We start from the raw sequence: 26,486 nt of genomic DNA on the forward strand, positions 1-26,486 counted from the left end.
TGAGAGTGGCCTTACAGTGACATCAGCCATCTCCCTCAGCACTTATGGGTGCAGTCCCACCAGGGCCCATGGACATATGTAAATCCAGTTCACTTAAAAATTCCCTGATCAGATCCTCTTCCACCAAGGGTACATCTTCCTTGCTCCAGCCTTTCCCCTTGGTCTGTGGGATTTGGGATTCCCAAAGGTCAGTCTTGCTAGTGAAGACTCAGTTGAAGAAGGCATTCCGTACCTCAGCCTTTTCCATGTCCTGTGTCACCAGGTCCCCCAACTCATTCAACAGCAGGACCTGGCCTTGCTTTTGTCAACTGTCCACTTACAGAAGCCTTTATTGTTGTCTTTGACATCTCTTCCCAGAGATTCCATTTAGGCTTTAACTTTCCCAGTTTCATTCCTGGAGGTTTAGACAACTTTGGATTTTAAACTGTATAGGTTAAAAGAAAGAATGTACAAGAAATGGCAAATACAAATTTATAAATAGTTCTATGAATACATGTGTTTTGTCAAAAACAAAAGGAGTGCTTACCTTTGATTTACACATTGTTCCAACATCTTAAAAGTGTCCTTCTCCACCCAGCTTTAGGAACAGTAACAATGGCAGTAATACACTATAAATAGTGAATAGCTGAAATGAGCAATTTGTGAATGCTTGATAGGCTGAAATTTGTTTGCATAAACTGCTCAACATTTATCTTACATATTTTCAGAATTCTGTGTATAAATAAGTCAGGAAAAGAAATAACCAAATTGTCAAGTAGTTAAACCACAGCATATAATGAGGCCTGTTCTAATGAACATATAACTTATTTTGTACTCAGACATAAAATGTATTGTAAATAACCAGTGCTGTGCAAGCTCTAAGTGACTCTGAACTCATCTATTCATCCTCTGATGTTGTCACTAAATTAATGTGAGTGGGCAACAGAACTCAGTCATAAAGTATTGTGTGTCTTTGAGGAATGTTACCTGCATCTGGTCACCTGTACCATTGCAATCATCTATTGTAAGATGCAGAACCTGTTAATTGGATATGTCAGTGTGTGACTTACTGTGCTGAAGTTTATACAGATCCATGAATCATCTGTATCCATCTGATGGTACTGTGCTTTTTTCAGAAACTGAAGTATTGCTTCTTTGATGGAACAGTTTACTGCTTAGGGATTAACAGTCCTATCATATGCAAGCAGCTCAGTTCACTTTCAGTTTGTACAAATCCAGCTCTTTGCAGTCTGCAGCTTTGCATGTCCTACCAGACTTGTAGTCACTTCACAGGGTAAATGAAGACCTTTGATATAACTGGCAGTATTTGCATGCAAGTGTGTTCAGTCTGAGGAATATGCATCACTTGAAGGATTATAGCCCCAAACTGGAAATGTGGATGTGTGTGCAGAGAATAGTTGCCCTAATAACTAATAGTAATTTTTTTCTTTTTTTTTCATTAAGAATGCAAATTTACTTATGGCGGCTGAAAATAAAAAGTACTCAGTGACCTCCTGATGTTGTTTAACCCCAAACAGTGACTAAAACCCTCAAAACTGCTCACTCACTCATCCGCTGCAGGGTGGGGGAGAGAATCAGAAGAGTATAAGTGAGAAGGTTTATGGGTTAAGATACAGGCAGTTTAATAGGGAAGGCAAAAGATGCAAACACAAGCAAATAAAACCAAGGAATTCATTCACTGCGTCCCATGTGCAGGCAGGTACTCAGCAGTCCTCAGAATGACAGAGCTCCATCATGTGTAACAGTGACTTGGGAAGACTCTGAATGGCCCCCCACTTCCTTCTCTCCCCAGCTTTATGTACTGAGCATGAAGCCATATGGAGTCTGGAGTATCCCTTTGGTCAGTTGAGGGCAGCTGTCCTGGCTGTGTCCCCTCCCAGTGTCCTGGGCACCCCCAGTCCTGTCGCAGGTGGATTGGAGTAAGAAGCTGAAAAGCTCTGAGCACTGTGCAAGCCTTGCTCAGCAATCACAAATACATCCCCGAGTTAATCACCCTGTTTCCAGCGCAAATCCAAAACACAACCCTATGTTAGCCACTGTGAAGAAAATTAACTCTATCCCAGCCAAAACCAGCACACCTACTCTGTGCTGAGGTGAGTTTATGGAAGATACTAAAAGGCTGTGCAGTTGCTGTTGTGCTTTATTATATTGATTATTGTGTTCTTCAGGTACCTCTGTCATGTCAAGCTTGAATGAAGACAGAGCCGAAAGAGTCTGCCCAGCTTAAAATACAAAAAGATTATTTTGAAACTTTTTTTTTTTAAAGATTGTATTAGTCCACTAAGAGTACAAAGGTTTCTCCCACACAGGAGAAAGCTTCAGATCTTGCTGAGAAGGTCAGGCAATGTCCCAGCAAGAACAGCCTGTAACACATGGGGGGAATACTTTACTTGAGAAACTCTTATTTTCATTCAAAAAAAGGTCATGCAATGAATCAAATAATCTGAAACACCTGTTAAATAAATGCCCTAGTTGGAACAATGATGTATACTTTCATTCAAAAGGGTCACCTTTTTAATTCTTCTTTTACCTACTGATCACTACCATTCTGGTTACTGAATCAAATATAAGCCTTTGTTTTTGTTTGTTCTGATATTTTTCTGTCATACCACTTTTTGTGGCATTCATGATTATTTATGGCTTATGGTGAAGACTGGCATTTGTATCTTACATTGATTCATGGATCAGCTCAGATACTTTCAGTGATGGTACCCAGATTTACAAAGATGTAAAAAGACATTCAGAAGTCTTCCCTGGAGTGTTTTATCCTTGAAGTCTTGACTGAAAGACTTTGTGAGAAGATATGCTACTTATGAGCTGGTAAGAAACAGGTATTCCTGTTATTCAGGACATTCTACAGTTAAAAAGCAAGACCTTTAACTGTATAGAAAATACGTACTTTGATTCCTCTTCTTGTGAAAATGTATTTAACTTCAATCTCTAAATTGAAGCCTATTTCTTTTTTTTTCTGAAACCTTTCAAGAGCACCCTGGTAACCCAGCAGTACAGTGTACAGTTTTGACAATTGGGAACAGACCTTTTAGACTACCAGAGAATTGACAGGTCTGCTTGTGGGTAGTCTGTGTCTGTATAGGTTTTAATATTTCAGCTTAACGGCGAGAAGACAAAATAATGGCAAAGTTATAAATGGTAATTATCAATTGATGGTATAAAATATAGTAAGGGTTAGGCTTCAGAGCAGTTACTTTAGCTGAGGTGAACATAAAAATTGTTTCTTGGAAGCTCTTTTAATACTGTGTTGGCAAGCCAATTTGCAGTCTGCTCCTTGTAAGTGCAGAGAAACACTTACTCAGACCCTGACCTGCTGGTTCAATAAAGAATTCATTGCTCATATTAGAGGTGTTCATGTGAGTCAAGAAGTGGGATGTTAATTAAGCTGTGCAGAGCTGGCGTGAACAGGCTCCTTGAGGTGGGCAGTCCTGTGAAGCTCCTGGAGAGCTGTTTACATTGGTTTCTTCACACCCCTTTCCTGGGCACTGTGTTGTCACCCAACCTGCATGGTCATCACACCCAGGCAAATTCGCCCCTCTATGTCCACAGTGCCCAGGGGAAGGAGAGACTGAATATGTAGGATGAGGAGTGTGATCATCATCTTCCTGTCTACTAAGTCTGAGGGTACAGAGGACATCTGCTGGCCACCTGATTTTAGGGTGGTGTACCATATTGTGAGGCAGCAGCTGGATTAATCTGTGTATAGGGGCAGTTCTTTTTACTTAGTTTCATTTTAATTCAGATAAAAGCCACATCTTGGCTGTTTATAGCACCATTCCGTCTCACCATCTTTGGGTATAGGAGCATGGAAAATCTCAGCTTTCATTACAGATTTTTCCCTTGTCAAAATAAACTGAAATTTATAAACCAGAAATCCACAGACTATAAACCTAAGGCTACTTCAGTGCACAACCAGTGTCAAAGTTCAGAGACATGGTTTTTGCAGACACATATCTATAAAAGAGAAAAATACCTACTTTTAGAGAACTGAAATAACTAAAGAGACAGAATATTAGGAATAATCCAGGTATGATTACCCTAACCTAAATGCTTTAATTTAAATTAAGAGGGTGAATGGGGTTCCTGCCTCTTTCTCCCATCAAAATCTTCATGCCTACAGTCAGTGGTGAAGAGCTGATAAATGACTATTTCAGGATTACCTGGCAAATGACTTCTCAAATTAACATGGATGTGCCACAGCAGTTGTTGCTCTTGATTGTTTCCAATTTAAGGTTTGCAAACACCAAATATAGCTCAGTAAAATTACACCATTGTTAAAATCACCCAACCAGTAATCTATACAACCTGGCACAGAATTAGTGTAAGTTTTTCACACAGTGAAATGTAATCTTTTGAGGCAAGAATCAAATTATACTGATGAAATATCTGACCAAAAGCATACTCTAGTCCTTTTAGCACAGATTAAAAGCAAAGAATAGAGGATAGAAGTGTAATTGCTAAACTAGAAAACAAGTTAACATTTGATTGGTTTTTTTCCCTTCACAAACAGACTAGTTCTGCTAACATCATTATTCTTGACGGTAATATACTCACAACGGTAATATACTCACAACTGACACTTCTGTGAGTAATATTAATTTCAGGAAAGCTCAGATAACTTGTTATTTATATTTATATGCATATTTACATTGCATCCAAAGAGGGGGAGACAAAATACACAGTTTTGCAACTCATGTGAATCAGTCATTACGTCTACTCAAATTAGACCACTGGATTTGATCTAGCCAAACATACTTAATTGGCTCAAACATTTGTGGTAATAGCGTATTTTGATTAAATTATCTAGGTTTTAAAAATTGTTACTATAGCAACTTACACTCTAGAGTAAGATGCCTAACTCTCATCCTAGCAAATAATTTTCGTCAGGAAATTGTTTGGTGGGATGATGGTAGGAAGATTCAGTATAAGTAGCTGAATTGCTGATGCTCCTGCCCAAACTAAAAATAAGCCAAGTTTGGCCCTGATATAAGTAGGAACATTTTTTTGGAAGGAGCTGAAATAAGTGTTGATATCTATAATTAGTGTAGGAGAAGGTAAGAAAATAGAAGTGGTAAAATAGGCTATATGTAATAAAATGCCATGACTAAATATGGACCAGCTTTTACTCTGGAAGAATTCACATCACTTATACGTGCCCATTTCTGTTGTAAAATCTGTTCAAATGGCCATTTTCCAGGATGCTTTTGAATATGTAACACTCCTAAGTGGCATATTTGTCATTGCATTTCAGCATCTTGAATTTTAAGTACCTTTTCTTCATACTACCTTGCGAGAAAGTACCGTAAGAGTGTACTGTCCTGTGTCAGGTCACGAACTTGATCACAGAGGGACTCACTTGCAGTTGCAGAGTAAATGTCTGTCGAAGCAGTGACCTGAAACTGAGTCTTAATGAATATTTTCACTTGATTTGTTGCCACCTTCAAGATGAGAGAATGCCCCTATAGTTTCCATCTTGTAGCTGCTCAGTGACAGAAGGAAGCGTCTTTAGAGTTTGGGCAGGCAAGAGCAAAGAAACACCTGCATTTGGAGTAGAAAGCAATAAAGTCTGTAAAGCCTGCAATAGTCACAAGCTTAAAGGTCCAATGTTTGATCCCAGACCAAGTGTTTACCTGTGAGCTTTCATTATTGACCATGTTCTTTACCTCCAATGAGTTGTTCAGGTAATGAATATTTCATTCCTCTTTAGTTGTCGATTTCTTCTGCTTCTTACATGCACTGAAAGTTGTTTTTTCTTGCTTTCATTGTGCTTTCTGGCAGAGCCACTAAAAAAGGTTAAATGTCAATGACTTTTTAGGAAAAGCATGAGGGCTCTCATTCTCCACTAATTTACAAAACTGTGAGAGCACCGTGGCATTACTAAGCTGGAATAATTCCTGAATGACCCAAGGGGAGAATCAAATTTTCCCTGTCTGGTAATTCTGAATCTGACTGATACTTGGATTTTGTTGATGCAGGGGAAAAAAGAAATCACTGAGAAATAGCTCTCTTCTTGCAGGTGATAAAAAAGTGTTTCTCTTCTTCACTAAGAATTTCAAAGTAGTTTTATATCCATTTTAAAGGTTTATGTATTATGACTGTTCACTTTCTATATGATGTAAAAAATGAAAACTTATGTTTGATGAAAAGCCTACACTTGAAAAAGCAGCACAAGTCCCTACCGAAATGTTCTACTTGATGTCATTTATGTCATCAATTTTAAAACACATAGTGACTTGCTGACTCTTCTTCATGTCTTAACCCCTGAGTCATTAGTGTAGGACTTCTCTAGGGTTTGTGAGATTATTTGCAAACCATATAGTCTCCTCAGAATGTATTAATTGCTGTAGCAACATGGAAGTATGCTTAAGTTGCTTACAAACATCTTCCATTCTTGCTTGCTTAAGCATTCTAGTTCTAGGAGAGCTGCAGTTGTCTTTTCTGAATGAAATACTCCCTAAGTCTGAGAGAAGTGACAAGATGAAGTTAAACCTTATACTCTGTGGCTGGGGGTATTTGACCTTTGCATCTCTTTGTTCTAAGCAGTATGTTACACTAATTTGATGTGCACATCCTATGTGTAGAAACCACTTTTCCAGTGCAGCCGCTGAACAAAGTGTGTCAAAAGGAAGCTATGTTAACATTAACTGAGACAACAAAAGTAGCAATAGGCAAGGGCAGAACTTGAGGAAAAATAGGAATTTTACCACCTTTTTCAGATGTCTTTGCTGTATTCTGCTTCTTGCATGACTTATATGTCTATCTGTAAACTTTTTGCTACATGCAGATGCCTTTCTGTTATCATATCTGTGTTGAGTTAATGGAAAATTACCTCTTACAGTATTTTTGACTGGTGTCAACTTATTCTTCTGGGAGATCTAGAAATGTTATTTATGCATATTTTCCTGTGATGCAGCTGAAAGTCTCTATTGTGAACACAGAAATAATTTTTTCACTTTTTCCTTCCCCACTTTTAACCAGGTAGACAAGAAAATTGTCCGCACAGAGATTGGTGTTCTTCTGCGTCTTTCACATCCAAACATTGTAAGTTTAGCCTCGTTCTTTCACTCCACATTTGTTTCTTTGTTTTTTAAAATTCTTTCTGTTCATGAGAGATGACTGTTTGGCTTCATCCATGTAGGCCTGGATTAAAGCTTTGAGTTCTCTTCATGAGCATGCTGTCGAGTTACGCTTGCACTTTAAAATAAAATATTGATGTTCTTACAGAGTTGAGTGAGAAACTATGTGAAAGAAGTTCTGAAAATGAAAGTGGAAGTTGGTATTGTCTGTCCTTGGAGAATAGGAAAGGTTGTACCTTTCAGTTTCTCTGAAAGATTGGCAGACAGGCTCTGAAACTCCCGTATTTCATAGAGATTACTGAGGTATGAGTAAGAAAATAACTGTAAGGGAATAAAAAAGGAAAATAAAAAGAAATGCAAAGGAAACAGAACTAGGGAAAAAAGTGAGAGAGAACAAGGTAGATCTACCAGCTGTGGTCTGTGTCTTACTGTTGACCCTCTGACAATGCGCAGCAAGGAGACAAATAAGCAAAATTAATACTTTCTGTTCTATTTTATCAGATAAAACTGAAGGAAATATTTGAGACCCCGACAGAAATCAGTCTTGTTCTGGAATTGGTCACAGGTGGAGAACTATTTGACAGGTGAGTTACCTGTGCACACCTCGCTCGGTACCTTCCCCAGGGATGTTAGAGTCCAGATTCTTCTTTGTGTGTAATCCCTGTGTTACTAATTACTGGTATTATTTCATCAACATATGGTTTATTCACATGGATAAATATCTGCAGGAAATAGCTTTAAAATATGTTTGGAGTGGTAAATATCAGGAGACTTTTTGGAAAAAATACATGAGTTGAAAATGGAGAAAGTAGTCTGTAAATATTGAAGAAAGGTGCTCAGCGGGTGCGTAGCATTGAGTGTGCTAGAGCAGATTAAAGGCAGGAAAAAATGGCAAAATATAATTGACATGTTAGGTGGCAATCAGTGTGCCAAGGGGATAGTATAATGTGAAATAAAATTTTGGCAAGCAGACTAACAAGAAAGAAAATCTCTTTGGTATTCATTGTGTTTATAAAATCTCTGGTTTTGCTGCAAAAGTTCTGCAACACAGATGTTGAGTTCTGAAGGTTTTACTCGGGAGGCTGCACTTGCTTGTGGAGTAGGTGCATATGGATAAAGTGAAATAAATCTGTAACGATGTTGGTGTGATAGTTTACTGGTAGGGATTTCATTTTTTAGAGCAAGAGATGATATGAAAAACATTTGATAGTGGCTAGAGTTAATGAATTAACTCACTAGCATTGATGATTTCCAACTTACGTAAGGACAGGTTATTTGATTTTTCTTCTTCTGTAATTCAAGTTTAGTATTTGAGAGGACTGTTATACAAATACACATCAAAGATTCAATCCAAAAGTACCTTTGACTTGAAAAAACAGGATCATATACTCTTTGTTTTTTACCATGGTCTTAGCTTTGAACTTGAAAAGGACTATTTGTGAACAATAACAACAAAAGCAACTGCTCCTGTGACATTTTTAGTTCCACAAAGAAAGGTGAATACTCTCTCGTTACTCAGCCAGAGCAATGAGGAGAAATGTGCTGCAAGTTAAACACCCACTGAGTGCTCAGTCCTGAGCTGGAAAGGACCCTGGTCAAGATGCCTTACCTTTCATATAGCCCTTTATATATCCATGTGGTTTCAGATTAGTTTGCTTTCAGGAAGGTTGGATACTCTACAGGAGTCTTTCATGAGAAGATTTTGCAAAGGGAAAGCACAAATATGCCAATGAAATGGTTGTTTCCTGAGCAGCAAGCATCTGTGTGGTAGATCTGAAAAGATTTCATGGGATCCAGGATGGGGAATTGTACTATTTGATGGAACCAGGATTTAATATTATGACATTTTCAGCATTCTATGATCTATACTCAGCAGTGTTTATCAGATTTAAGCTGTCAGATTGATTTTTTAAAAACATTGAATGCCTGATCCAGTAGTTTGGACAGCTAGGATGAGCTGTCTGACACTTTGACAAGAAGCTTAGTCACTTAGTCACTTAGTTGAATTGTGGTGCCCCCTTGTGATGCTGCTAATGAGCACCAACAGTGTAGAGGTCTGAACTCAGCATCCTCCTTTCCTCCATGTACAACAGAACACACACTTTGTCAAAACAGACCTCTCTGATTTGTGATTCAGAAAAAACAAAAAAAACGAAACAAACAAAAAAACACCAAAAAACCCCAAAACCACCGGTGAAAAAAGAAACCATAAAAACTGTTTTGAACTCTTAAGCTAGCAATAGGAGTATTTCTTCATTCTTCAACCTTAAACTTAAACTAATTAAATAGAAATATGCAGCCTAGATGTGTTGCACTGGTGACTCCAATCAAACATCCAACCCCTTCTCAGCTGGGCTGAAGGATTAACACTTGCATTTTGCTATGCAATGGCTGCCTTCTGAATTTTAGTGAGGGCAAATTTAGCTTACTGTCTTAGGGCAGGTTCCCCTCTCATGCTTAGCTTTTCAGTTCTTACATATTTTTTATCATGCTTGACTGACATGACATGACTGACAGAGAGGCTGTGTGCACTCTTTTCCTCTGTGCTTGCATGACGCAAACACTTCCTCTGTGCTTGCTGTAAATATCCTCATTGCTGTTACTGCTGATTCTTGTAATGTGCTGGTACTTTTTATATCAACTATTTTGTTGCTCTAGTTTTCTGCCATCCAGACCTCCATTCTGCTATTGAATAGTGTTTGAGCTTCAGATAAGTAAATTCTTTCATGTAAATATCCCTCTTATCATGAAGATGATTTTATAAATACCCAAGATCCGATTAGTTTTCTAGAATCCTATTAGCATAGTTGATGTGCTGTTGGTTTCATGTCACTCAGCATAAAAGTTCTGGGTAATGAAATTATTCACTTCCTTCACCATGTTTAACATTACTGTAAAACCACCCATGTTATTGCTAAAATGAACTCTCATTAGGACAATTTTTCAATTGTGTTACCCAAATTGAGACAAATTCAGAAAAACGTATCAGTTACACCACTGAGTTAATAGAGCTGAAATCAGATTGGGTTTGGTTGTATTTTTGAAAACTCCTTCCTAGGCTTCATAAATCACGCAGTAAGTCATATGTTGACCTATTACACCAAAACCTATAAATATAAGTCTAAGCTAAACCAGAGAAGTTTTGGTTAATTAGAATATTTTATTGCCAGTTTGCATGACAGTTTTGGCAACCCAGTGAGGACTGACAAAGAGCTTGTGACAAGGAGTGGTAAAGAGAGTGGCACGCAAGCGGAGGAACTGACCAAGACAGAGAGAAAACTGCAGTAGATCTAAAGTAACTGATATTAAAGTTGTTTACAGATGCTGCACCTCCAGCTTAGTGCTGGCTCATATGACTGATATTTGCTTGGCCCTCCTCGTTCATTTCTGAATGTTTAGAACAAACATGCACAGTTAAAGTGCACTTAAACTGGCAGCATTTTCGCAGACTCCCTCAGGTAAGGGCTGAGTGCCCCAGCAGTCATGCTCCTCATGCTGCCATAACTCTGGGGACGGGCTGCTGTCACAGCCCTCCTCACCAGGACAGGAGCTGGCTGAAAAACCCAAATCCCAAATGAGCACAACTGTTGAAATGCACAGAAGAGTGATCACTCTAACATCTGAACAGTCTTTAAAGGACTGTGTTTCCACTACACTTCTTAAACTTAGAATTGCTAAGGGACATCAAAAAGAGTCAAGGAACTAATCACTCACTAAAGTGGGAGTTTTTCATAAGCTAGTGTCAAAAGAGCATCTTTTGTTTGCTTCAGTGCTCAGTTATTTAAGAATAAAGATCTGTGCATTAACGGTCATTTGTAGTCTTTCCAGAGTAATGTGGTATTTTCTTCCTCTACAGAGTTATAATAAGGCCTTTACACTTTTTTTTTCATGTTCAGTGCCTAATTTTTTGTCACTCTGGGACCTGGGAAAGCCTTTTGTGAGTTGGACACATCAGTGCCTGTGAAGCATTTCAGTTTATTAGATGTTGTTAATACTTAAAGTTCTTGTGATTTCAGGAGCTCTGACACAAATATTCTGAGTTTTCTCCCACAGCCTCACCACTGTAATATGGATTTACATAGTCTGGATGCTAGACAAACTGTTAAATTAAATAGAAAGTTATTTGAGGCTTAACTAAATTCCTTAGTTATTAACACATTTAACCTTTTTTGTTTGTTTGTTTGAAATACAGAGAGGTTTTAACAGCTCTGTGCAGGTGGCAAGGTATATATATACCTACAACCTTTGTAGCTGTACCCTGCAAATACACACAGACACAGGCACACACACAGACACACACATACAGGCATATACACATGCATATACAGGCATACACACATGCATTCACATGCATACAGTCTCTGACCCAAGTGTTAATGATTCTGTGCCTTGATTCAACACCTCCTGAAATTATCAAGTCAGTTAGAATGTGAGTGCTTTGTCCAATTTGGTTTTAGTTGTGTTTTTCTCTATGTACATTATGACAAGAGTCTAAAGGGAAGTCAAAATGTTTTAGGAAGAAGTAAACTTATCCTAAATATTCAGAGGACTGAAATGCTTGTCCTAAATGATAATTGAGGTGGGTGATCTCTTGATGAAAACATGAAAAGCAAATCCCTTTTAGATAGTGTACTTCTCAGTTCAGTGTTGAAATTTAGAATGTATCCTAGATCCACACACTGTACAAGAGGCCAGGGCCACCAAAGGAGGACTGGAAGAGGTGAATCTGAAATAATCCTAAACTGAATAACAAAATGATGTAAATGCTCTTGAGAATTGTGATATAGAGGAATATAAGCACAACCTGTGTTTTGTAAGCTGTGCCCAGTTTCAGAATTTGGTGGTGAGTTGTTTCATTCTTATTGGGAAGTAGATGATATGCCAGAGTGAGCTCCAGAGCAATGTGTTAGAACATCATGGCAGCTAGAACTCTGCTGGTTTGGCATGGAAGGGTGGAGCAGGCACGTGAGTCACCTGAGCTCAGGCAGTACCCTTGGGCATCCAGGGCTTTGGGTTTTGTTTCTTCAATACCTCTGTAGTCTTCTTATGTAAGCTATTCCAGTGACTTTCCAGATCAGATTCAGCCTCAATATCAGGAAATTCTTACTGCAAATTTGGCCATTTTTTATTTGCCTTATTGCCAGCAGGTAGGGAGAAGGTAACTACTTTCTTGTTTAAAGCAAACTTTAGAGCAAACTCTCATGCAGTGAACAACTGCAGAAGACTGCATTTTCTCTGCTCCTGCAGTTTTTTGTCCCCAGTTATGTTTTCTATGTGTCCATTACTGTCTGTTGAACTTCCTCCACATTCCCACATCTTTCTCAGATCATGGTGTCTTAAGCTAGACAAAGAAATCCAGTTAACACCTCAGCATTTGTTGGCGGGGCAGCTTCATCAGTGCCTTCAGCTCTGCTCTCTTTGCCTGGCCTGAGTTTCCTCCTCTTTGTCACCTCTTAGTTGCTCACCAGGCAGGAGCTGTGACATGCTGCAGTAATTCAGTTTATTGCGTTGACTCACATGGTCAGTTATACAGAAACTTTTGTTTGGGAATGAAGCTTGAGCAGCCAATTAATGAGCACTGTGGCTTTTCAACCTCTAGAAACTAGGACTATTATTTTTTAAAATGTCTTCTGAAATTAAGCTCCTTAAACATCAACTCGTCTATTTCAGTGGGTACTACAGAATGCTGAGTTGGAAGTGGAAAGTTAAAAAGAGGAAAACAAACTCTAGTATGAGATAGAAGAAATATTCAGTCTTTCTCTATTCTTCTGCATGCCACATTTATCAGAAAGTGCCTCTTGCTTAATTGAAATGGAGGGGGAAGAGTTTTCCTGAATGAGTGCCATCCTTCATTTCATTTCTACATACAGTATTGAAGAAAAACTTCTAGTTTGTTTCACTTGGAGACAGATCCAAACCCAGCTCTGTATTTTCCATTATCCTTTTTCAGATCATGGACAGGCAGTTTGTCTTTAGAGACAGCAACAGCTAGTCTGCTCTGGAATATGAAAATGGTTGTAGAATAAGGAAGAAAATCAGCAAACTGAAAAAGAGCTGCAATTTAAGATATTTTATTAGTCTTCAATTCTGTAGTATGGAAAACACATAAATATTTAGGAGGGAAATGTTATTTTTAACTAAACAAATCAGAGCAACAAGGAATTAGAATCACCTCAGTTATTCATGAACCTATAGATCAGTGAATCATTCATTGAGGAAGTGTCCTTTGTGGAAACCATTTTGCTCTTGAATCAAGTGATGTCATTTTCTTTCCCTGTTTCTGGTAGTTTTCAGTCTCACTTTAACCTGTAGAAATCTTCTGATTTAATTTTAATTAAATACAAGAATTTACATAAGAGTTAAGTGAATAGGCCAGAGTAAATCTCCATGACAACCAAAACATTTGAGAGAAATTGAAATTTATTATATGGAATGAAATAATTTTTTTAATTGCTAGCACATACAGGAATTGGAACAGAAATAGTAATCATATAAGCCAGTGTCTTCACAGAATCACAGAATAATTAGGTTGGAAAAGTCCACTGAGATCAAGTCTGACCTATGACCCAATACCACCTTGTCAGCCAGACCATGGCACCAAGTGCCACATCCGGTCTTTCCTTAAACACCTCCAGGGACGATGACTCCACCACCTCCCTGGGTAGCCCATTCTAATGCCCTGTCACTCTCTCTGTGCAGAACTTCTTCCTAGTGTCCAACCTAAACCTCCACTGGCATAGCTTAAGACTGTGCCCTCTTGTCCTATTGCTGGTTGCCTGGGAGAAGAGCCCAACCTCACATGGCTACAACCTCCTGTCAGGGAGTGGTAGAGAGTGATAGGGTCACCTCTGAGCCTCCTCCTCTCCAGGCTGAACACCTCCAGCTCCCTCAGCCACTCCTCACAGGATTTGTGCTCCAGACCCTTCACCAGCCTCATTGCCCTTCTCTGGACTTGCTTCAGCACATTAATATCCTTCCTAAACTGAAGGGCTTGGAACTGGACATAGCACATGAGTTGTGGCCTCACAAGTGTAGAGGGGAAGAATCACTTCTCTGTCCTGCTGGCCACACTATTCCTGATACAAGCCAAGGTGCCCTTGGCCTTCTTGGCCACCTGGGCACACTGTTGGCTCATGTTCACCTGCTGTCAATCAGAACCCCCAGATCTCTTTCTGCCTGGCCCTGTCCAGACACTCTGTGCTCACCCTAGGCCGCTGCAGGGGGTTGTTGTGGCCACAGTGCAGGACCTGCCACTTGATCTTGTTGAACCTCACACTGTTGGATTCAGCCCATCTCTCCCTGGTCCCTCTGCAGAGCCCTCCTGCCCTTCAGCAGTTGGACACTCGCCCCCAACTTGGTGTCATCTGCAAATTTGCTGCTGCTGGACTCAATCCCCTCATCCAGATCATCAATAAAGATACTGAACAGGAAACATGATGTAACATGATACAGCCCACAGCTAAGGGCTGGTGCAAGGGTTTTGGGTAAAAGCTAGTGAGAGGCAGAATGAAAATGACCCTACGTAGATTTGGCAGGACTTTTGCAAGCCACATGATGCATTTCTAAATTCATCTAAGACTCAAGTGTTACCAGCTCCACATTGTGGACAAATAGTATTTATAGCAGCAATATTAAATGATGGCTAACTATTGCAGATTTCAGAGTAACTGATTAGATTAATTACTATAAAACTAAGTACACTTACGAATCTGAGGTAAAGGAAGCAAGACACAAAATTTCCCTGCTCACATTTGAGGCAAAATTGCAGGATGTGTAGAGTGGCCTGTGTGGGAGGGAAGCAGAAAAAAAAAGCTAAGAATAGGAGAACTAGTGAATGTAGAGCATGGAGGAGGAAAAAGTAAGTTTGTTAAAGTGGTAAGATTTCAAATTTTTTTGATCGCCAGGAGTTGTGAGAACAGCTTATGTTAGAAATTGCAGGAATATTCATTGCACTAGATTCCAATACCCAAGAAAAATAAAAGAGAAAGAGTCTTTGGTTTCAGGGACAGGGAGCTGGGGAAAGTACTGATTCCTTGTGCCATTTGGCTCATATTCTGTTTTGTTTCTTCCCTACCCCAGACCTCTGAGTTATAAGTTTCAGGAGTAGCTTCACTGTAAGGTCTGGAGTGGTTCTGTGGGCTGTGCTGACTGGGGAAGGATGAACACTATTCTGCTAGTCACCAAAATATCACACCCAAAACGTAGTCCTTTCCTTCTCTGATGAAATGTTCATTTCTTTGTTCTTGTTTGGAGATTTTTTCCACTTGCCTGACCTGCCTGTCTTTAATCCCCAGACCTATATTCTAGTAACTGCAAAACTGTCTATTGATATAATTTTAATACTCCTCTGAAAATTGATTCTAAAATGGCATGTTGGATTTCCCATCTCTTTCGTCACTGATTTTCAGATTCCTGTGTGTTTAGCTTAGCAGTACTGAACTCTTCCTTTTTGGGTTCATACCAGTAATAAAGTTTCTGCAAAGCAAGTGTGACCACTATTTACCTCACTTTGCTGGGATATCCTGCTGTTTTCAGTAGCTTTATACAATTACAATGAATTATAGTACCAAGTCCTAAGAAGAGTGTCCTAAAAGGAGTAAAATCCATTACAAGCTCTTCCCAAATTATGCTGCATATTGCCAGGGTATGGTGAACACTGGTGAGAACTTAGGCATCTGCTGTTGTAGGTTCTGTGAAGTTGTGCAAAATGGAAGCATTATAAGCAGCATAGCAATCACTGCAGTTCTGTGTTCGAGAGGCTACACTGAAAACCATCTGCAAAACTGAAGAGTTTATACTGCAAGGAAACTTGGAGTGCTCACAGGGAACAGAAATGCTGGAAAGGCTGGTTGGAAGTTGGCAAGGATTACTGTGAATTATGAAACACTTGAACACATACATGTGTTTGATGATTGGATGAAAGCTACCAAAATTTCAGCTAGGCACTGTGTATAGGAGAGAATGCATCACAAGAAAGACATTATACCATTTCCACAAGTTTGCTGGACAGTGTGACTCTTTAAGTGTGGTTTTGCTCACGAAATTTGTTATAACTTCATTATCTGACAAGCCTTTTCCACCTCTGAGCATCAGCAGCTCCTGAGAGAGCATTATAAGTGTTTCGTGGTGCAGCTGAGGGCTCTGGGTTGTGGGGGCACAGTGGGGTGGTTTCTGTTGGATGACTAGATCCTGCAGAGGTGCATCTCAGCACCGTGGCGACTGTCACTGTTCCCAGAGGGCATTCCATCTCTACCAGCAGTGGGAAGGGACAGTGAGGAGTGGCCTTTGGGAACTACTCTGCTTCTCTGTATAGGTGGAAAATTTGTCTCAAATATTTTGACAGGTGCTTGTAAAGACAATATTAAAGCAGGTGGTGTTTTAGGAGACCTGTAGCTTGATATCCATCGGTGGTTATTCTGCTAAGTGTGTGTGTAAACTGAATCAACATATTTCAATAAATGTGTGCACGTAAGCATGAAGGAAAAAGTGATTCTACACAAACCAGCAATGCATTTTTGCCTGCTCCAGGATATCTTTACTTTGAAGTTCTGTTCTGAATTTCCTGGATTCTTTGGGCACCAAATTCAGTGGTTCTCCAAGCCTTTTGTTTTGGTTTGGATTTGCTTGTTTGTTTGTTTGTTTGTCAGTTGTTTGACTGCAAGCTATTCTGGATTCCCAGCTGTTTTCCTCACAATTTTTCTCTCACACTTTCTTTCGACCTACCTGCCTCTGTCATTTGCATATCAAAGAGAGTATTTAATTAGTTCCTTATTGTTGCTGTTGCCATCTTTCTGTCCTCTCAGCAAAGGTTTAATCTTCCTTCAGCCATGGTTTTCTTAAAGATTATTCTGCAAACTAGCTATAAATAGTTGGGTTTGCTTCATTAATAACAAAACAAAACATTTCTGCAAGCTTCCTTCCCATTATGGAAAAAAGGGGCAATTGAGTCATTGCTAATCTGCAGGCTAAAATTGAAAAATCCTTGCAAAGAGGCTTCATTGGTCTCAGGTAGGAGTGTTGTTATAAAAAAGCAAACTGGCACACCTACCATTTGTCTTATGTAAACTATTGCAGGGAGGATGCAAAAAATAGATATGCAAATGATCCCTCAGCATTACTACATGATCTAAACTACATGGTAATCTTCTTTCAGTACTCTTTCTTATTGCATAAGAGCCAGGTTTTAGTTCTAAAGCAGAGTGCCACTAGAAATAAATACTCATTTTTAGAAAGGAATATGTATTTTTTCAATTATTGATGTTGCAGAAGATTAGGTTTTCTATTTGCTAGAATATTATTAATTAAGAATTAGATTTTTATTCTCAATATATATGAATTTTAGTCTTCTGGAGAACTGGAAAGGTAACTCCATGTGACATAAGCTGTAATTGGCCTGCCAGTGCATGATGTTCACATGAAACATTAGAGAATGGGTCAAGCGAATTGCACAACAATTCTACACTTGCTTTTTATTGGTCTCCTGAAATATGGACTCACACTTCATTGACTTACTTTGCTTACTTTAAAGTGTAAATTTACAAAGGCTTCATCTGCAATGTCTGTGCACTTCTTGTGCTGTGTATTTAATGTAAGTAATGAGAGTAGTGCGTATCCCTACCCATATATTGTCTAAGTCAGGGTGGGCTTATCTTGAGGTCAAGAGGACAGACTTGAGCATCTCTTTGATCTCTCTCTGGTTTTCAGTGGTCAGGTAATTAGTGGTTTTCTTTTCTGAATTTGTTGGGCATTGACAAAAAGCTCAGGATCTTATCTTTTCCTTCATTTTGTTGAATGGAGGAAAATACAAAGAAGTAGACTGCATTTAAGAGATGTACCTTTTTGTCTTTCCCCAGTTTATCTGTTTGAAAAAGATAGAAGAAAGACTGTTTTACCATAGAGTAAAATGAAAAATTCATTGGATTAAAGGAAAAATGTAATTTGAATTGTAACTGCATTGCTTCATAGTTCTCTTAGCTTAGTCATGTGTGTTGGAAAATCAGAGAATTCCAAATCCTGTTGAAACCTTAAAACCTTCCACATGCGTTTCTGAAGTCAGGTGCACAAGGTCACCCTGCGCTTGTTGGACTCAGTGCATGGACAGGGTGGATGCTACAGGCAGGTATGTCTGGCTTACACTAAATACTTTACTTGAATTAAAAAGGAAGAGGAAGCAAAGCCAGTATATTTGAGGGTGGGGCAGGGGGAAGGGGGAAGGAACTAAGCAAGAGCATCATTGTGGCTCAGGTCTCACCATGTAATCTAATAGAAGAGGATAATTCAGCCCAAAAGAGCTGAGGAATCTTACCTTCAGGTATAATGTAGTATTTTATTGTGTAATTTATGGCTTTTTGTAACCTCTTTCCTATACTTCAGGCTGAAAGCCTAACATAATGTCTCAGTGACTGTACTTTGATTTGTTTTACCCTTGTAGTGATATCTTCCAGTAAAGCTCTCCCTAATGGTTTAAACAGATGACCAAAGCAGGGAAGATGCTGAAGGTACAAGAAAAGCAGATTTTAAAGCAGGGCATATGTGATGATAGCTAAAGGACTGCCAAAAAAAACCTCAAACCAGACAAACTTCTAGAAAGAAGGCCAAGTAATTATGCAGCATAGAAATCATGGTGAAATAAAAGAGCTGCTTGAGAGGGATTACTTGCTGCGATGGATGACACATGAATAGACTTAGTTATCTGTGAACATAATGAATACTAAGGTATAAACAATTGCAGCCAGTTAGGATTATCCCTGTAGAGACTATTTTCCACATTGCTGTGCTTGTTTGCATTGGTTTCTGTTGGAGTACTACCTTTACACTGTTTCTTCGCTGGATCTTCTAATGAGTATGTAGTAATGCTTTTCACATGTACATTAGTCAACACCTTTCCTGTCAGCTTTTGTGAAGCTATGAGGAGTTGCATTGGTGGTAACTCAATATGAGTCTGTTATTTCAGAGGAAAAGAAGTGATAAAAAGTTACTGCAAAGCAGAAGCAGTTGAGATAAAGAAGTACAGCTTTCCTGGCATCAGAGAGTCTTTTTATTGGTCTTGCGGCAGAAGGTCTTTCCAGTGACTTTTGAATTCAGACATTACAACTTCCTTGCTGCATTACTTCATGGGGATTTTAAGGTATTGTTTTGTAAAACTGACTTGTGTGATGACAGGATGTAATTTTATAATACATCTCATAGGCACCACAGGTTCTGTTTCTAGACAAGACCTGTCTATTCTTTCTCTTCAAAGTAACTCCAAGGGAGAATTTTGGCAGTTCACAAGTACTGTGCACAGTTAAAAACAACTGTTGAGTGTCTCAGCTGTAGTATTAGTGCATCTTAAGGATACATCTTTCTTTTATTAACTGCTTATATGTCATTGTGCAGATCTGTATCTTCTGCTGACTCAGTTGAACTGCACATTTATGTTTCATTCTCGAATGGCGGTTCTTGGAGAACATGCAATGCAAATGCTGAGTCAGTCCCCAAACCCTGTGCCTCTGCTGGTGTTCTTAAAAGAGTTTCTGTAGGACAACCGAGCTATGGGAGATCCAGAAATCTGCATTAATACCTGCTGCATAAAACATTACCACTTCAACATTACCTTAGCACAGAAAAGTGTTTTCTGTCTTGTTGTTTTCATCAGGGTGAGGCTCCAGAGAGGTAATATTCAAGAAGAAAGTTGAAGGTTTCTTGGTTTTTGTAAGACTGAACTGATGTAAAAGCAAAGGGAGAAAAAAAATACTGGATTTGCAGGACCTTCCGAACTCATAATATTGATGAACTCCCCATAAGCAGCACAGGGTCAACACATTACAAAATCAAGCTATCACATGTCATGTATACAAAGTAAGCATAGCATACTGTCTATTTATGTTAAGAAGAAAGAAGAAGATAGTTTTAGTTGCAATGAAACTGTGATTCTTTGACTACAGCATCCTCAGTTTTCTATGATGGGGGGGAAAAGATAATTGATTAGCCCACTACACCTGAGAGGTAATTTGAATCTAATAAATTTTTACACCAACCCTTTCTTTGAATTATCCAGATCTGTATGTGCATTCCATAGTGCCTGTGTTTTATAAATAAATAAATCAATAACAGGGGGATGGGGAGGCCCTAAGTTGGATATGAAAGTGAAAAAGCAGTTCCTAAAGGATATCTAATTTTGTCTGAGAGTAATTTGGATTCCTTGAGTTTTAGAAAGTTCCAAAACCTTTGAACTGAATGTGTACATATTAAGAGCATCTTACCTATTTGATATTTTACCTCCAGTTTTTCATCTGGAATCAAAGGTAAGTTAAATTTTGAAAGGTTTGTTTTCCAGTCTTTTGGGGGCACTCTAGAGCCCTGGTCCTCATATTTAAATTTGATTTGATGCCTTGAGAGACTCCAGAAAGCAGGACTCCAAGCCAAGTTAGTGTGGGAGAAGATAAAAAGTGAAAGTCCTTTAATGTCAGGCCTATGGCCTTCAGAACTACATACTGACACAAGTCTTGAACAATGATTTTCCATGGTTTTTATAATGTTGTCCACTGAATCCTCTATTCACACATCCCCTTGGTCCAGCCCCATACCATCCCTGACGCATCAGCCAACAGTGTGCCCAGGTGGCCAAGAAGGCCAATGGGATCCTGTCCTGGATCAAAACTAGCGTGGCCAGCAGGACCAGGGCAGTGATCCTTCCCCTGTACTCTGCATTGGTGAGGCCACACCTTGAGTGTTGTGTTCAGTTCTGGGCCCCTCAGTTCAGAAAGGATATTGAGGTGCTGGTGCGAGTCCAGAGAAGAGCAACAGGGCTGGTGAAGGGACTGGAGCACAAGCCCTATGGGGAGAGGCTGAGGGAGCTGGGGTTGTTTAGCCTGGAGAAGAGGAGGCTCAGAGGTGACATCACTGTCTAGAACTCCCTGAAGGGAAGTTATAGCCAGGTGGGGGCTGGTCTCTTCTCCCAGGCACTCAGCAATAGGACAAGGGGGCACGGGCTTAATCTCTGCCAGGGGAAATTTAAGTTGGATATCAGAAAAAAAATCTTTCCGGAGAGAGTGCTCAGGCATTGGAATGGGCTGCCCAGAGAGGTGGTGGATTCACCATCCCTAGATTTTTAAACACAGATTGGCCGTGGCACTGAGTGCCATGATCTAGTAAATGGACTAGAGTTGGACCAAGGGTTGGACTGGATGATCTCGGAGGTCTTTTCCAACCCAATCGATTCTATGATTCTTTGATTCTATGAATTGAGTCTGGGGGGGATTGAGACCTTCTTTTCATCATCTTTGTCTTCCTCAGCACATGTTGGGCCCTTGGAGGTTTTCCAGTGTTCTGGTTTCAAGGTTACTCTGCCACTGTTTATGTCTCATAGCACAGGCCTTACAGTATTTTTCAATCTTCTACCTTGAAAAGAGGTCTAAATCACTAAAAGAATTTAAGGCATTGATACTAGATAGAGGTTGGCATGTATAAACATTGAACTCAATACTAACACATTGAGGTCTACATCACTACAATTACAATTACTTCTAAAATCTACAAAAATTAGAAAATCAGAAAAAATCAAAAACTCTCTGAGGCATCAGATTTCTTGCTATTTCATTTTCAAAAAGAATCTGCTGCCTGCACTGTTTATTTATGTTCATGCTTAATCCTGTTGCTTTTTTTCTGTAGGATTGTGGAAAAGGGTTACTACAGTGAACGAGATGCTGCTGACGCGGTTAAACAAATCCTGGAGGCGGTTGCTGTGAGTATTGTCATCGTATACTCAGCACCTGATCATTCACCTTTAGTGGCTCAATAAATAATTATGTATGAAAGCAGCAGAGTTTACTGGAGACAATCTACACAAGTTCCCTCCTATAATTAATTTTGTATTGATTTTTTTTAAGGTAGTGGGACTTTGAAGGGCAAAAAGTAATTTTGGATGGCAATTCATTTAATGCTTTAAGCTGTCTGCCACAGGGGAGTGTGTGCTCTGTCCAGCCTCCGCTGTGGAGTTCAGCACTGGCTGTTTTAGTCCTGGAAGTAATTTGAAAACACTGACACTTGCATAGCCTCTCACTCCTTTTGATGAATATGACACAGTAATTTATTTGGAACCTTAAAAGTGTATTACTTTTCATCTCAACTTTAAAGGATAATAGATAGCTGAATGTGTTAGCTGGTGTAAAGAGTTACAAAAATATAAGTCAGAGGCTCCTGCACAACATTGCCATGAAAAGTTATGCTTCATTTGCAGTTGTTGCCATAAGGTGATCAATTACAAGTTTTACCATCATGGAGAAGCATTTATTCAAAGAAGGCTCTTTGCAGGGAAGCGGCCATGGCTCCAAGCCTGCCAGAGTTCAAGAAGTGTTTGCACAATGCCTTCATGCACATGGTGTGCTTCTTGGGGCTGTCCTGAGCAGGGCTATGATTTCAATGATCCTTGTGGGTCTCTTCCAGCTCAGAATAGTCTATGATTCTGTGATGAAAAGTGCATAGTGTGGATTGCAACATATCTAATAAAAAATCAACTCTTCTTGCTCTTCATATTGCACATACCTGTACAGAATGAAAGAAATTGAGAGAAAACAGAAAAAAATTGGTTCCAGTGGCTTGGGCAGTTTCTAATATACCTTCTTGCTCTGTATTTTCTGTGATTTTCAAACATTTGGGATTTTTTATACAACTATTTCACATTCTGTCACTTAGAGAAAGGTATAAATATTCTTGAGACAAGAAGATGAAGGCTTCTGGTGTCTACATACAGTGTTTCTGTATATTATCTATGTTTCTTAGTCACTTGTAGATCTTTCACCTGATTTCACACCAGATGTTCTCCAAAACAGCATTCAGATGCTGGGAAAGTACTTAAAAATTAATTTGTCAATTGTCTAGTCTGTGTACTAGCACTGATCACTTCCGTTACAGAAGAGAAGGGACATGTTGGACAAAATAGTGTTCCAGTTGGGATGCTTGAAGCATTCCAGATAAATAAAAATATAAACTCAATTTTTCTTCATGAAACTAAGTTGTTGTCAAGGCCTAAGGAGAGATAGATACTAAGGATTTTGCCTTCTGCTGTGCCTGGCTGCCTTCAGAGTCAGCAGGAGATATTTTGTGTTTTATCCAGCAGCACTGCATGTCTGCTGGCAGCAGATGAAGGTGCTTTGGGGTGAAGCAGCCAGGTAGCACAAACACTGCAAAGATACTGGAGTCAGAATTGTTTATGTAGTGCAGATGGAACTCGAGTGACTTTTGCTGTATTTCCAGCTGTCAGCCTTTTCAAACAAAGTACAGCTGTTGATTACATGGGAAAAAGCGAGGTCAGCCTGAAGGGCTCATTGGAAGGATCTGTACAGATCAACCGAGGAGATAGTGTCACAGGAGCTGTCATCAGGAAGGGGCTGGTGGTCATGACTGACCTCTGTGGAAGGTATCTAGAGATGAGGAGATTACTGGTTACAATGGTAATTCAGTTAATCAGAAGCAACAAGGCAACTAGGGCACTTTTACCTGCGATAGTAATGAAATACCTCCATGTGCAAAGCTGCTATAAATCATGGTTTGGTATTCTTTCTAAGCCTGTTCACACTAAATTAGATGTGAGAACTGGTGTTTACTACACTAACTACACATACTGCAAGAGCATGCATGTTTCTGAATGATCCAATGTTTATCAAGTCGCTCTTACTCAAAGAAATCTATATTATGCATTTTAGTGCACAGAATAATGCATTTGTATTAATTTTTAAAATTGGTTCAGATTATTATTTTATGACTAACTTGTTTTTTCAGTTGAAGTGTCCTAACTAAGATGATTCTATATTATTTAACATTCTTTTGCAAAAAGAAAAAAAATTAAAATATGAGTAAGTTTTGCTGAAATGTATTTCAGAAGGTGTTTTAGCTCTTTGTTTTAAAAGCCAGGACCCAGATGAAAATCTTCAGCTTCTATGGGTTGTAGTATCTTGACTGAAATCAGTGGAATAGTGATGTATAAAACTAAAAACCTGACCTTTATATAAGCATGCAATAATTTGGATTTTTATGGATCCTTGCACTAGATCCCTAACTAGGATTAAGTGTACTGACTTCTCCTTTCTTGACTGAGACTAAACATCTAAACCAAAGCTGGAAAAGCTGTGGAAGTCGCAATTCCCATCTTGGGATCTTTGCTGCCCAGCTGAAGTACTGTGACAGATTGGGGCTCTAAACTTGACAGAATGGTGTCTCTGAGCAGTAGAGGAGTTATTGTTAGAAACTTGAAAATGCTGCTTCATCAGAATAATCTATACAAAATAAAAGGAAATATATCCATGGATCATTCTTAAAACAAAATATTTATACAATTTGCACAATAGACAATGTCAATGAATACCCTCCTGGCACCACGTAGACATTTTGACATACGTGATTTTTATACATTGCTCTTAGAGAAAGCAGCATTCAGCTTTCCTTTTGCTGAGGACTCTTGAACCAATTGTTTTATAGATCCCTTTTTAAGGGCTGTTACTGTAGTCATGGATCTGTCCTTGCAGCACGTCATTGACATGAGGAGGTATTATGTCTTCATATAGCAAAGGTTTTTGGAGACACTTCTAAAGGATTTAATCAAAAGTGTAGAGTGGGATTTTAAAAGCACATACGAATTTTTTGCACAATTCCTTTTTAAATTGTTAAACCAAATGGACTAACATTCTTAAAACTGGAAAAAGCCCTAAAGCTTCTAGGTCTGTCTGTTTGCAGTACCTGGGTCCCTGTAAGCCCAACTCTAACAGGCTTACCAGAATTAATCAAGCAGCCAGAGTAGAACACAGAAAATTAATCTTGATCTTCATGTCACAAACCATCATAAATATATTCAACTTCTGTTCTTCCAAGATCAGAGAAAATAACAAAACCAGTACTGTTTTGTAGACCTCCACATTCATTTTGTCCTTTTTCTTTATTTTTCTTTCTGCTATTTGCAGGTGATTTGGTGTTCCCAGTCCATGGGGGAATAAATTACCCTTTTTCCCCCCTCTCTCTTCTGTACTTTTACGTTTTCCATTATTCTTTTGTTGTTCTTCAACCTAGGAGATAGCTTCATTCATAAGATGAAAGGCTTGTACAAAACTAGGTCAAACCAGTGTTCATCTTTTAGCTCTTTAATGTGCTGTTCAGAACAGGTTTTGTTGCTACCTGACATCTCAGAACAGAGTTTTATTCCTAAAAGAGGATGCATTTGAGAGCTGTCTATCTTAGAAAATTATTGTAATTTCTCCCCTCTTAGAGGAGGAGTTGCATACAATGTGGTCTTCTTGCATGCTTTTTCTGGTGTCAGTTTGTTTTTTGGTTTGTTTGGGTTTTTTTTTTTTTGGGGGGGTTTGTGTGTAATTAGTTGGTTTCTGCATGCACGTGTCATGAGACCAGATCTTCATTGCCTGTCTAGCAGAGTGAGTTATTGATGTGGTATTCAAGTAATCAATTAAATACTGCTCTCAAAGTGACTGTTGCACTCTTCTGTAAGACATTTATTTTTAGCTGGTCACACTTAAGAAAATTAAGCTGATTTTTAAGTGTACTTTCAAGTTCTTTGTCACTGTTCCTTCTTTCCTATTCTGCATAGTGTCAAAAGTGATAGATTTCTGCTTGAGGGTTAAATTAATATTTTTTTTTAAATTTGAATTTTAAATTAGGGTAGTTACTATCATATCTACTATACATAGTTTTGAACTCACCCAGCAGTCTCGAAATTAATTTGCCATCACATTTTATAATAGTTTGTTTTCTTATGTGTGGCCATTATCTTGCCTAGATAGGAACATTTTCATAAAGCTGTATGTGGGGACCCCCTCATTTTCTATTATCTTATTTAAATTTTGTACCATTTCAAGCTTCATTGTATGGCTGCACATCTGTTCAGTTCTTTGTCATCTCAAATTCACAGGGAGCACACTGAATTTTCAGCTGTGATTGCAGAGTCTGAGGGCAGTTAAGCAACTTGCAGGTTTGAGAGAGAAAACCTAGATCAAAGGTTTCTATTCATTTCAGTGAATTTTGATCTGTCAGATAATGAGCTGTTTGTTAGTAGGGGAGAACCTACTATGAGTGGGGAGCTTGGAAGTACATTTTACAGACCCTGAGGCACTGGTGTGTCTGACAGTTAGAGCTTAGGCCAGATGAGGTAAGCAGGCTTCTAAAGACAGGCTGAGACTCAGGAGAATTGATTTAGATATTTGGAGGTTTTGACATTCAAAGAAAAGTGTACAGTAGAAAAAGATTATGAAGAGGTTTCATATTTTCTACACAGTCATTGAGTTAGTGCTGCCTGGAGATAGAGGCAACCAATGGATTTTAGTTTTAGTCACCAGCTATTAGGTGAACTTAATCAGGGTGTGTCACAGAATTCTGACATTTGGAACACAGCAAATGTGTTAATCACCAAAATAT

General features: G+C 39.0%; 1 protein-coding gene across 2 annotated transcripts in view; it reads left to right on the forward strand.

Annotated features, from left to right (window-relative positions):
- Nucleotides 1-26,486, forward strand: part of CAMK4 (calcium/calmodulin dependent protein kinase IV) — a 156,227-nt gene that overhangs the window by 74,899 nt on the left and 54,842 nt on the right. Inside the window, exons 3-5 of one of the 2 annotated variants that reach the window (XM_071580090.1) lie at nucleotides 6,991-7,053; nucleotides 7,590-7,672; nucleotides 21,741-21,813. In XM_071580090.1, coding sequence (XP_071436191.1) covers nucleotides 6,991-7,053; nucleotides 7,590-7,672; nucleotides 21,741-21,813 — 219 coding nt within the window. The remainder of the gene's footprint in view (nucleotides 1-6,990; nucleotides 7,054-7,589; nucleotides 7,673-21,740; nucleotides 21,814-26,486) is intronic. The other variant, XM_071580092.1, reaches the window with a different exon arrangement.

The sequence above is a fragment of the Pithys albifrons genome, chromosome Z (assembly GCF_047495875.1).
Source record: "Pithys albifrons albifrons isolate INPA30051 chromosome Z, PitAlb_v1, whole genome shotgun sequence".
NCBI classification, from domain to species: domain Eukaryota; kingdom Metazoa; phylum Chordata; class Aves; order Passeriformes; family Thamnophilidae; genus Pithys; species Pithys albifrons.